Source organism: Rhinopithecus bieti, unplaced genomic scaffold (genome assembly GCF_001698545.2).
Source record: "Rhinopithecus bieti isolate Rb0 unplaced genomic scaffold, ASM169854v2 scaffold_30965, whole genome shotgun sequence".
NCBI classification, from domain to species: domain Eukaryota; kingdom Metazoa; phylum Chordata; class Mammalia; order Primates; family Cercopithecidae; genus Rhinopithecus; species Rhinopithecus bieti.
This window is the reverse complement of record NW_016813425.1, coordinates 497,463-510,505: the sequence shown is the minus strand read 5'-3', so window position 1 is coordinate 510,505 and position 13,043 is coordinate 497,463. Positions and strand designations below refer to the sequence as shown.

The following is a 13,043-nucleotide window of genomic DNA, read 5'->3' as shown; positions in this document are numbered from 1 at the left end:
AACCCATGAGTGTCTGCAGGAAGAAATCATGTTCAAGAACCACTTTGTCTCTATTTTTATTAGCAAAGACAGGTTCAGAAATTCCACCTCATGTCCATGCTAGGATGAAGATGTGTTTATGACGAAAATGTGTCTGTTTTCATTGATCCAGCCCAAACACAGCTTTTGAGAGCACGGGCCCGGGTTTTTCATCTTGACACAGTCCCATCATGTATGTTGCATGGTAGATTATGGGTACTCAGGATTTGGACTAACCTCAGGAACACATTATCTGTTACAACTTACTGATGGTTCATCCCAGAAGTGTGACAAGAACTGGTCTTTCTTTTCCTATGTGTAACCTCTGAAGTGCATGTGGCCCTTCTCTCCAGCTTGTGGCCGTCCAGGTGGGAACTGTGCTGCCTGTCACACCCACTCCTTGAGCACCAGAACCGTACCTGGCATGGTGCAGTCTAACTAAATTCTACCATAGTTTCCCATTGGTCTTCAAATCTGTGTTCCTCAGCAATGCCTGTGAGGCCTGGGCTGATCAGCTCTTCTCCAACCACATCCCCATCTCCAATCATATTTCCTTCTCCCCATCTCTTCCATGGAGATGTCCACTCAAAAGGTCATGTTCACCAAGCTGCCACCTCCTAGTTACTATCATAACTACTCAATTTCCCTCCTGACACTTACCACAATCTTTTTTACACGCTAACTTGTCTGACCAGCTGCTCCACTAGAACATCCCCAAAGAAAGCCAAGACCTCATCTATTTCTGCCACATCCACCCCCAACATGAATTAGACAGTGTCCAGCTCAATATTTGTTGAAGGAATTACATCAGTATAAAACAAGTACACATTTTCTAGATAATATTCTAGAACAGGAATTTTGTTTTGAGTTTTGCTTACACACAAGGGGCTGCAGCTCAGCACAAGATGCTGCACAAACTAGGGAAGGAGCTACCCAGCATTCGGGGGTCTGGGTGCTTCACTCTCGGTTTTTCCACATCCTGTATTTGTTGTTTTTCAAAGATTGCAGGGGTGATTAAACCTCTCATTAGTCTCGAGGTTGCTCCTGCAAAACCCAGCATAACCATAATGGGATATTAGGAATGGAAAGGCTCTGGAAGTCACACATTTCTTTGTTTTAAAGATGAAGTGACTCAGGATGGATCACAGCCATGAGACCCACTAGACCACATAGCCACTACATTGCACCAAGGCCTGGTCCTGGGGGGTCCTGCCCCTGCAGAGTCATCATTACCACGCACTGCCCCCCTCCCAATGCTGGTGTCTGTACGGGAGGAGGTGCAAAATCCTTCTCTTCCAAGACTGGCTTCCTGAGCTTTGGTTGGTGGGTTTAAGGAAGCATTGCTGGAGCTCACAGAAATGACACAGCATCCTCTTCATTACAGAGGCACTTGGCAGTGGATTCACACACCCACCTCCATTGTTTCGAGATTTCCAGGATCCACCAATGTGGACAAGAACTCACAAAGCAGGTCCAGTAATGGCCAACTAGAGGCCACGCTGGGCATTCAGCTGTACTGGGGAGAGCTGGGGAAGGAGGGACTGCAGCGGAAAACTGGGTACCCAGGTCCTGTAAGACGTGCTGCTTCTACCCACGGCCACCCTTCTTTAGGAGAGGGCCTGCAGAACACAACCGACTTCTCCTCATCCTGGGTTTTCTGTCACCGGTAGGCTTGCACTTGGCTTTTATTATGTCCAGTCTTGCTACATTTAGAGGAGCGTCCAACAATTGTGACTGAATGGCTGAGTAGAGCGTGTTCAGAAACAGACTAAGACAGGTGATGAAAACAAGAGTCTCCCTCACACCCAAGGTCATTGAGAGGTCCAGAGAGGTCAAGTAATTTGTCCAAGGTCACAGAGCAAGTTAATCTTTTGGACTGAGACTAAAACCCAAGGTTCCATGACAATACAAATCAATACCAATGTTAACATCTTATGCATAAATTCTCACTAAATACTTCTATCCCAAACTATATTTTGTAATGCCATTCTTTTATCCCTTATTTGAAATAACTTATTTATATAAACAAAAATTCTTAAAAGGAAAGCCCCTCAGTGAAACCAAGTCCCTTAAAGGACACAGGGAAGTTTATTGAGACCTATAGAATCTGAACATCATTAAGTCAAACATTACGTTTGAGTTCACTTCTTACTGTAACAGGTTCTGCAGAACTCTTTTCACAAAAACCTACGAAGGACAGATATAGCTGCCAGGACAAGTCCTCACCCGGGTGCTGTGCCCAGCTCAGACCTGCCGCAGTGCACACAGACAGCAGCTGCCAGATTAAGAAGCTCATTTTGAGGTTGATCACTGATGAGGAGAGCGAGAGACAGGACCTTTAGCCCCTTCACATATGCAAACTTAGTAAGAAAATCTAACAGGAAAACAGGCAGGGAGCCCGCTGACTTGGAGGTACAAACCCCAGCCCCACCACTGCGACTGTAAGCACTCCTGGGCATCTCCCTAGCCCTGTTTGGGTGCAACAGCTCTAACAGGGCGCTGCATTCAATAACAGCAAGTCAGCACCTTAACCAAGCTGTTTGCAGGCCTTGCCTTGAAATCCATGCAGCTTAAGACATAACACCCTGAGAGGGTGAGGCAGGAAGAGCGCTTGAAGCCAGGAATTTAAGACCGGCATGGGCAACAAAGCAAGACTCCCTTTCTATAGAAAATTTAAAAATAAATTAGCCTGGCTAGGTGTGGTGGCTCACACCTGTAATCCCAGCACTTTGGGAGGCAGAGGTGACAGGATCACTTGTGGTCAGGAGTTCGAGGCCCGTCTGGCAAACACAGTGATACCCCATCTCTACGAAAAATACAAAAATTAGTTGGGTTTGGTGGTGTTTGCCTGCAGTCCCAGATACTTGGGAGGCTAAGAAAGGGACAATCAGTTGAACCTGGGAGGCGGAGGTTGCAGTGAGCTGAGATCGTGCCACTGCACTCCAGCCTGGGTGACAGTGCGAGACTCCATTTCAAAAAATAAAAAGTAAATTAGGTGGGCATGGTGGCACACACCCTTCATCCCAATGAGGCTGAGACTAGGGAGGCTGAGGCAGGAGGATCACTTGAGCCTAGGAGTTTCAGGCTACAGTGAGCTATGATTGTGCCACTGCACACCAGGCAGGGTGACAAAGTGAGACTCTCTTTCCAAAAAAAAAAAAAAAAAGATACATAAACTGAAGTATCCTTTTCCCATCAGTGCAAGAGCATGTTTCTTGTTTCCTTCTCTTTTTCAACAAGGGTAGTACCTCATTATGGCTGACTTTTCAGAAGATAATGTCTTTAAGACCCACCCAAGACACTGACTCCAATGACATTAAGGGAGATAAAGTGATTTCAGACAAAATGGGGTATCAATATGAAGGCGACATGTTCTATTAGGTCTCTATTGTGCTACTTCTCAATTGCTGGAGTAGCTCTCATACCTGTGTGAGTCGCTCAAGAACACAGGGCCAATACCACTTTCTACCACTGCTCTTGCAAAGAACTGGTTCACTCAGCATCCATAAAACCTACTGAATTTTATCTCAATCAATATACCAACAAAAAACACAGCAGGAAGGCAGGCACTACTTTGTTCTATGTATGTATTTATTTAACATTTATTAGATACCTACAATAACCAGGAATCATGTTTTTTTTTTTTTTTTTTTTAATTTCAAATCTTGGCCAGGCACGGTAGCTCACGCCTGTAATCCCAGCACTTTGGAAGGCTGAGGCAGGTGGATCACTTGAGGTCAGGAGTTCAAGACCAGCCTGGCCAACATGGTGAAACCCTGTCTCTACTAAAACTACAAAAATCATCTGGGCATGGTGTGCTCGCCTGTAACCCCAGCTACTTGGGAGGCGGAGGCAGGAGAAATGTTTGAACCCGGGAGGCGGAGCTTGCAGTGAGCCGAGATCGCACCACTGCACTCCAGCCTGGGTGACAGAGCGAGATTCCGTCTCAAAAAATCAATCAATCAATCAATCAAATCTGTAAAATATGGCCCCAGGTGAGAAGTTACCAAAAGCAGCAGGAAAAGTTTAAATCATTCACTCCCCAGATTCTGCTTTGCAGCTTAGCTTAAAGGAAACCCCAGAATGGAGATGGCTCTGCCCAAGCCCGAGAGAAGGCAGGCAGGAAACCCAGACCAGAAGAGGAGGCAGATACGGGTGCCCCCACCTCTGGGCTCACCTCGTGCATGAAGGCATATCTCGATTTTGGCAGGAATTCTCATCTGCCCTCCAATTTGGTTTTAAACTCCTGACTTCTTCTTTCCCTTTTTCTAGTTAAACAAAAAAAAAAGAAAGAAAGAAAATGTAAAACAAATAAAAAAGATTCATCGGGATATATATTTATTGTCCCAATGACTTTATATGTTGTTTAAATCAAATCTAAAATTAAAGTAACAAATTGTGTCGTTTCCTTCATCCTTCATTAATGACAAAACTTTCCATTCAAAACTACACTAAGACAATGTGTTCCTCAACAGTAATCCAGCTTTAATTGTAGAGCATTAATTCGCCTTACAAACAAATTACAGTCAACTACGATTTATCAATAAGTACTGTACTGGTTGTGTGTTTTCTTTTGGCAAACTTTGAACAAATCAGAGAAGAAAACATAACTATTCATCATCATGTAGAAAAAGAAAAGAAAATGAACCTCAAGTATCTACCTATGTGTCAAGTGATTCATCCTGCCAGTAAAACTAAAATCTACACTTACAGCAGTTTTAAACATCCTTAGTGCAAGAAACATAACCAATTAATACAGATCAATACTAATTAATGAATATGGAAAATTTTCCTATACAGAGGTAGAGTCGAGGGCACAGGCTAAAACAGTATTCAGTAGTCTAAACAAGACTGAGTCCGGTTTTATGGAATCCACTTTAAATTTTAGGTATCAGACTGTATGTACATATATACAATAAATAGACTATACAATTTTTTAAAGTAGTTTAATAAACTCCACAAAATAATAGCAGATGCATTGAAATATTTACATAATTCAACTTTCAAATCTCTCATTCAAATAAAAGGGATAAAAATAAAATTCTGCTATTAAGGCAGCAGAACCTCTTTCCTGAAATGGATTGGTAAAATAAGATACTTCACTGGAGAGGAACTAATTTATGTTTAAGAGGTATTCATATTCAGCTAAGAAAATACATCCCTTTTTCAGCTATATAGATTAGGGAATATAAAATGCTATTTTCTACATTTTTAGACCTGCATTTAAAGTTCTAAATTCAACTCTGACTTGAAGAGAGAAGCTGATTTTGGTACCCACACAGAGTAGACCATCACAATTACAATGGAAAGATAATTAATGTTTTATATTCTGTTTATTTGCTTGTGAAAGTTTGGGCCAGAAAGGCTGTGATAATAATTCTGACCCAAACAGGTATGCTTACACTTGACACAAATTTCACTAAAACCTAACACTTTTGGCTTGGAGTTCTTGGGATTCTGACTTTCTGAGTCCCTTCCATTTCCAAAGCATGTTTCATTGAGAGCAGGCAATGTTTGGGGATCAGGTACATGATTCAATACTAATTAAAATGCCAAAGTTTTCCAAGCTCACATGGGAAGAAGGTGAAACACAGACCTGCTGCTGCCACTGGCCTCCCAGAGACTTGAAAAAGGAAACAACTCAGAAATCTGTCACTGTGACCTAAGAAAATATGCAAAAACCCAAAGCATTATATATGCAAGTGACTCACATTCTTAGATTTCATATCAAATTCACTATTTGATATTCTATCATTAACTCTTTTATTTTACTTGGTATGAAAGATTCTTATTGAGCCCATAAGGAAATCAGGGATCGTCAGAAAATGAAAAAGTATGGTCATAATTAATGAAGCATAAACCTTCACAGTTTGAATTTTGTAGAACTTCTCTAAGCACCCACAATGAAATTGCAAGTTGAGTTTTTTTAAATTCAGTCATTCTGTGAAAAATACCTCAGTAAATAGTAACATTTTTCCCTTCAATGATCTTCCAACTGGAATACCCAACCCACCCTTTTTTTTTTTTTTATTTTAGATTTTAAAAAATTTTATACAAATAGACTAACTTTGATTTAAAGTAAACATATAAAAATTGAGAAGAATATTGCTTGCAACAATGGACTTGGAAGGAGAGGAATGGATTAGGCAGGGGTACAAAGAAATGGCTCCTACTCGGTAGCTTCGGGTGCACGCCCAGCACTCTGCAGAACTCTCACGGGGACACCCTCTGCTGCACAGTGTCCTTCAGCCCACGAAGTCTGACTGATTTTGTAACAACAACTTCAGGTCAGGAAAAAAACAAATGCAAGAAAATCGGAAGGCACAAGCACCCATGTGATCTAGAATGTTCTTGGGGTGAGGAATAAGGAGGGAAAGGGATACTTTTGGTTCAGCACTACAGTCAATTTCACCATTGTTGAAGAAAAACGGTATTAAAATAAGGGTGTACAGAAATGGAACGAGCACAGCCCACTGGTGAGGAAGAAAGCTCAGAAGACAGCGCGCAGAAATAGTGCGGAGAGAAATGACCAGTACTATTTATTTGGAAGTCTGCGCCATGGTGGGTACAAACTACATCCCCTGCTCTGTGGGACCAAAATCAAAACAGGGCAAAAACAAAATCCCCCCATCCCAAAAAAGCAGCAGAAGGAATGCAAGAAGTCTTACAGGACACACTGGTCCAGCCCTGGGTGCAGCCAGCTCTGCATCCACGCTGCGCTCACCAACTTCAGCTACTGCCCCCACGGGGACTCCAGAGGGCCGGGCTGCTTAACCATTTTCCCTGCCTCTCCACGACTTCCCTTTCCCTTTATTTCCTCATGCAGGATTCGAGTCTGCTTCCTCCACAAAGGAAGTGCTGTTGCTGACAGTGGTGAGAGCGAGCTGGGACCTCCAGGGCACTGACGCTTCCTCCAAGCCTTGCTGCGTGGGCGCTCATCCAGGCAGCCTGACGGAACTATGCGTTAAAAAAGAAAAGGAAAGAAAAAACAAAAACAAACCCACCCCAAGTCTGTCTTTTCTCAAACTAAAGGAGAAACTAAGGGATGGTGTGGCCTCTGGCGGGCCTCCGCAGTTAGGAAATGATGGCCGGGGACCAACGGGGGAGCGTCAGGTTGTCTGCACTGGCTGAGCGCTTCCTCGCAGATCTTCTCAGGTCCTTGTACTTGTCCTCGCAGAGGCGAGAGATGGCCTGAGGGGCAAGAGAGACAGTGTGGGTCAGGGCGGGCCATATCTGCGCCCATCGCTCACTCGCCCTGGGCGCCGAGGGCGCTGCATGATGGACAGGCAGAGCCCCTGCCCCTGTGGAGCTCCGGCGGGCAGCCCAGCTCTCTGCTGGCCGCAGGGAGATATGAAGGGAGTGTAGACTCAGCTCTTGTCTCCCAAGAGCTCACAGTCTGAGAAAAGACTCTCGGGATGTGAAATAACAGGACAGTGTCACCTTGCAATTGGCCCAACCAGGGTCAATGCTGGCTCCCCACCCTAGGGGTGTGGGACGGCCCTGCCCCCACGCGTGCTGTTTCGAATCCTTGGCGTCCTCATCTGCAAGCGGGGCAAGAACAGCACCATCCTGGCAGGGCTGGCGTCAAGCACAGGCTTGCAGCTGAGCCTCACAGGGAGGAGAGCTCGGCCACCGGCGGCAAGGAGAGCTGCAGCCAGACCACCAGCTAGGGACTCCGCAGAAAAGGATGGAGGACTTAAGTCACCTCTAGAGGGTTGCTGAAAGAGGGACCCAGGAGGATCACAAAAACATTAAGATGTGCAGATAATTAACACTTTGGTGATGAGGACGGGGGCCATGCTACCCTGGGAACAACTCTCCCAGGGCTGCCACTGGGTGTGGCTAGAACCGGCTGATGGCAAAAGCTGAGCCCGCTGTCCCAGGAGGGGATGGTCTGCGTCATGGGAAGGCTTTGATTATTTGGAGAAGAGAAAGAGCAGCCTTCTCAGGACAGACTGGGCTTCTCTCCTGGCCCGGTGAAACCCTAGGGCCCGTGGCACAGCAGCCCCAGAAGCAGGTGAGCTCTCCCTTCTCGGCACTCGGAGAAACTTAACAGAGGGAACAGCAGGTACCAACTCCACCAACCTGGGCCTGTGCTCTCAGGGTGGCTGACCCGGAGCCCCATATATTCTTCAGCAGAGAACACGGACTCGCTTCCCTGCAGAGCTGCGTAGCTGCCAGGAGCTCCGGCTTGTCTCATCAGCACTGAAGCAGCCACTGGAGTCATGGCTGGTGACGAGGGGGACCAGGGACCACAGCACAGGCTGAGAGGGGGCTCACGCTCTCAGGGAAAGCCAGATTCTACCTACATCTGTGCTTGCGAAGGCTTCACAACATTTGCCTTGCAGGAAATCCTGCAGAGGGAGGGTTTTCCATTTTTCCTCGAATAGATGATAACTGGGAGACTGGGTGGGCTTTCCATTCCAAAGGCCGGCACACAATCACAGGGGCATGGTTGAGTTCTGAAATGCTCACTGGATTTTTATTTCTAACCAGTGCTATGCATCCAGTCTTTTCTATGGTTTACTTCTTGGAATTAACATATTACTTTTTAAATTTTTATTTAACATTTTCCTTTCTTAAGCATGTAATCCATAACAGCTTTCTTCTCCCAGCTCTAGACCACTGTGTGGCCAGGCCATCACAATGCCACACCAACTCTGCACTGAGTGACAACATCCCACCTGGGATGGGCAGTGGCATGGGCAGCACGAAGACCTCTGGGTCTCACAAGCTGGGGACATGACTGTGCCATCCAGTACTTGGAAAGGCTCTGTGGGATGAGACCAAGGCAGGACTGGGCACAAAGGTGCAGAGGGGAAAGGCTAGGGCACACCCTCTCTGGAGGAGGGGTCTCTCCCCAGGGATCCTGCTTCATTACCACCCCATCCCTTTTCTTCCTACCAAAAGGTCAAGTGGGAAGAGCCTGGTGAGCATATGAGGTGGAAGCACATACAAATATGCTGTGGTGAGACCCAAAGTTACACAGCTTAACGACGGCCCAAAACCCAGACCAAGACTGGCGGTGCTGCCCTCAGCTCTAACTGGGCTATGGACAAAATATTTTGGAAAAAAAATCAAAAGCAGAATCAAACCTTTTGGATTCCCAATTGTTAATATCATCTGGCAGCTTTTCCTATAAAAGTGCATGCTGAGAAATACCTTTTGAGGGGCTTATATTGTGGGAAATGCTTTTGGGGGGACTTACAATTTTTTTAAACCTATCTGTAAAGGTAAGGGTTTTAAAAAATATTTTATTTCAAAATAGAATTGCGGTGGCTCATGCCTGTAATACCAGCACTTTGGGAGGCCAAGGTGGGTAGATCACAAGGTCAGGAGTTCTAGACCAGCCTGGCCAACATAATGAAATCCCGTACGTCTCTACTAAAAATACAAAAATAATTAGCCAGGCACAGTGGCGCACATCTGTAGTCCCAGCTACTAGGGAGGCTGAGGCAGGAGAATCACTTGAACCCAGGAGGTGGAGGTTGTGATGAGCTGAGATTGCGCCACTGCACTCCAGCCTGGGCAACACAGCAAGACTCCATCTCAAAAAAAAAAAAAAAAAAAAAAAAAACAACTATGCTTATTAAGTATAAAGTGATATTAAACTGGTTATTAAAAATATGAAGCGGTTGGCCAGGTGCAGTGGCTCACATCTGTAATCCCAGCACTTGGGGAGGCCAAGGTGGGTGGATCACCTGAGGTCAGGAGTTTGAGACCAGCCTGGCCAACATCATGAAACCCCGTCTCTACTAAAAATAAAAAATAATCAGCTGGGTGTGGTGGTAGGTACCTGTAATCCCAGCTACCTGGGAGGCTGAAGCAGGAAAACTGCTTGAACCCGGGAGGCAGAGACTGCAGTGGGCCAAGATCGCACCACTGTACTCCAGCCTGGGTGACAGAGTGAGACTCTGTCTCAAAGAAAAAAAGGACAAATTATAATGAACTGCCCAGCTATATATCCTAGTAGCTCATCTTTATTTTACATCATGTAGTGGCGAAAATGATCAATGTGACCACATATATCCCTGGTCCTCAGATGATGCATCAGCAACATCGCACCACAAAATGCTGTTTTAAAGCATCTTACCTCAAGCTTGTGAGCCCTCTCCCTGCTCAGGGGCTCCAAGGGAAAGCTGAGGTTGTTCGCTTCTGCCAGAGAACGAAGATCAAAATAATACTTGGCATAGACACTGGAAGGAACATTGATGTTGAACTGCAGCAATTCAAGAAACTGTCGCTCTAGCTCGTTCCTGCAAAGCAAAGACAAAAATAGCCTGTGCTTAGCCACCACACCAGGCCGCATGGCCTGCCAAGGCAAGTTGCTGGAGACCTGAGTCCAGAAAACTGCATCCTCCAGGGAGACCAGTGATCTAATTAAATGTCTGTTTGGACACCAGAGTTGCAGTCTCACCACCATATTGGGATTAAAAGCCAAATCCACTTGATCTGGTGCCCAGGATGAGGACTGATTAATTGGGATCATCACCAGGAAGGGTTTCAGGGTGAATCACTTCACTGAGATCTAACACACACATAGCAGGCTCTGGCTGCAAGTCTCCGTGAGGACAGGCTGCGGAAGGAGCAGCCAAGAGCTGCCATGTAGAGTCCAGTGAGGGGAGGAAAACACTCGGCCTCTGCAGACCTAGAGGACCTTGGTTTCCTTGGTGGCCCCTCCCTGCCTCCAGAGAGAAAAGAGGGGAGGAACTGTGTATGCACTTCCTTAGGCAAAAGGCAGGGATTATGGGGGGAGAGTGTCCAGTCTCTGTCTCAGTCTCTTAGAAAGAGAACTCACAAGCTGGGAAGAATGGAAGCAGTAGTTCCCACACTTGAGCATGCACTCCATCGCCTGGTGGGCTTGTTAGAACAGACATGGGGCTTCACTCTCACACTGTGGGGATCAGTAGGTCTGGGGTGGGGCCTGGGAATGTGCATTTCTAAGGAGTTCCCTGGTGATGGTGAGGCTGAGGCTCTTGCCTCAGGCCCACACTCTGAGAACCACTCAACTAAAAAACGTAGGTCAGGAGAGGAGGTCCTGAGACCCACGCTGCCAGCCCATCTACATGCTGATGGGTTGCTGGGATAAATTTAAAAACTTCTACTTTGAGAACTTCTCGTGTCAGCTATCTTTCAAATTAGGTTGATTTCTGGATAGTTCCTCTGGGTGGGGAACCTTCTCAGTGAGGGAACTATCTGTGGAGCATCGGTCCTGGGTCAGGCACCCAGATTCAGCACGTTCTCCCCAGGAAGGCTCCAGGGGTGCCCACCCACCGCGCACCCTCCAGGCACTTCCTGTCCTTGCCCATACTATGCAGCATGCGGCTGCTGAACTCAGCCTCTTGAACTGGTCTCCTCATAGCCAGAAACTGCAACATCTGCTTTTGCGTGCCTGGCCCCCAGCACATGACCTCTCAGAAGGCTTCCCACAGCAGTGAGAGCTGAACTGGGGTGACGGAAGCAAGGAGCTTGGCGGATAGGAACCAGGGCTGAGGAGGGGGTATTTCAGGTAGAGTGGGTCCCCTCCAACCTCCTGCAGGCAGCCAGAACACACAGTCACCATTTCCTGTGAATGAAGCCAGGGCCCTAGCACAGGGCCTCCACCCTCCTGACCCCGATCCCAGGCTCAGCATTCTGAGTCATGTCCCGCCAACTCTGCTGAACGCTGCCGGTTCGGGTCTGAGCCCCACACACAGGCACCATCCTGTCCTGAGTGATGTCCTGAGACCCCTATGGCTGTTGCTAGTGAGTCATGGCACTCAGCTATAAAGGACTGAGGAGGGCTCCACACCAGCTCAAGTTGCTGTGACAAAGGACAGGAGCAGTAAGGAGGCGGGCAGGGAGGCTGGGGCTGAGCAGGGCCAGTGGCTCTGGGGCGACAGAAGCTGCTGGGCAAAGGAGCACTGGGACCCATGGGCAGGCAGCAAGGAAGGAGGCCTGAAGAGGGCCTGTTCCAGGCTCTTCATCAGATGATGAGCGTCACTGCTTGTTTCCGCATAGCCTTGTGAAAAGACTTATAACAAGCTCCAAATGTATTTACTGTACTAAGTTTTATAGTTTTTAAGAATTTAGGCCGGGCGTGGTCGCTCACGCCTGTAATCCCAGCACTTTGGAAGGCTGAGGCGGGCGGATCACCTGAGTTTAGGAGTTTGAGACCAGCCTGGCCAACAGGGTGAAACCTCAACTCTACTAAAAATACAATGAAAAATAGCCGGGCATGGTGGCACGTGCCTATAATCCAAGCTACTCAGGAGGCTGAGGCAGGAGAATCCATTGAACCCGGGAGGTGGAGGTTGAAGTGAGCCAAGATTGCACCATTACATTCCAGCCTGGACGACAAGAGTGAAACTCTGTCTCAAAAAAAAAACAAAAAACAAAAAACAAAAAACAAAACAAAACAAATTAGCCAGGCATGGTGGTGGACACCTCTAATTTCCCAGCTACTCCGGAAGGTGAGGCAGGAGAATTGCTTGAACCCAGGAGGCGGAGGGTGCAGTGAGCCGAGATTGCCCCACTGCACTCCAGCCTGGGCAACAGAGTGAAACTCCATCTCAAAAATAAATAAATAAATAATAATTTACTTTGATTTGGGATAATTTTTACTTAAAACAACTTTTATTTTAAGTGATCATCCTGCGAAATACTGGAATCCAGGTAAGATTTCAATAAAACTAAAGTGTCAGAGGCACTGCTAAGGCCAGAAGTGTCAAAATAAACATCCAGAATGAGGGGGGCGGAGCAAGATGGCCGAATAGGAACAGCTCCAGTCTCCAACTCCCAGCGCGAGCGACACAGAAGACAGGTGATTTCTGCATTTTCAACTGACGTACTGGGGTCATCTCACTAGGGAGTGCCGGACAATCGGTGCTGGTCAGCTGCTGCAGCCTCACCAGCGAGAGCTGAAGCAGGGCGAGGCATCGCCTCACCTGGAAGCGCAAGGGGGAAGGGAATCCGTTTTCCTAGCCAGGGGAACTGAGACACACAACACCTGGAAAATCGGGCAACTCCCACCCCAATACGGCGCT

The 13,043-nt window shown here is 46.9% G+C and overlaps 1 protein-coding gene across 8 annotated transcripts in view; it reads right to left on the bottom strand.

Moving 5' to 3' along the window:
- Window positions 1–4,482: 4,482 nt before the first annotated feature.
- CCNY (cyclin Y) overlaps window positions 4,483–13,043 on the bottom strand; it is a 322,018-nt gene continuing 313,457 nt past the window's right edge. For all 8 annotated transcript variants that reach the window (XM_017848398.1, XM_017848399.1, XM_017848394.1 and 5 more), the window contains 2 exons: window positions 10,112–10,274; window positions 4,483–7,209 (listed from right to left, as the gene is read on the bottom strand). In XM_017848398.1, coding sequence (XP_017703887.1) covers window positions 7,093–7,209; window positions 10,112–10,274 — 280 coding nt within the window. In that variant the 3' untranslated portion in view covers window positions 4,483–7,092. The remainder of the gene's footprint in view (window positions 7,210–10,111; window positions 10,275–13,043) is intronic.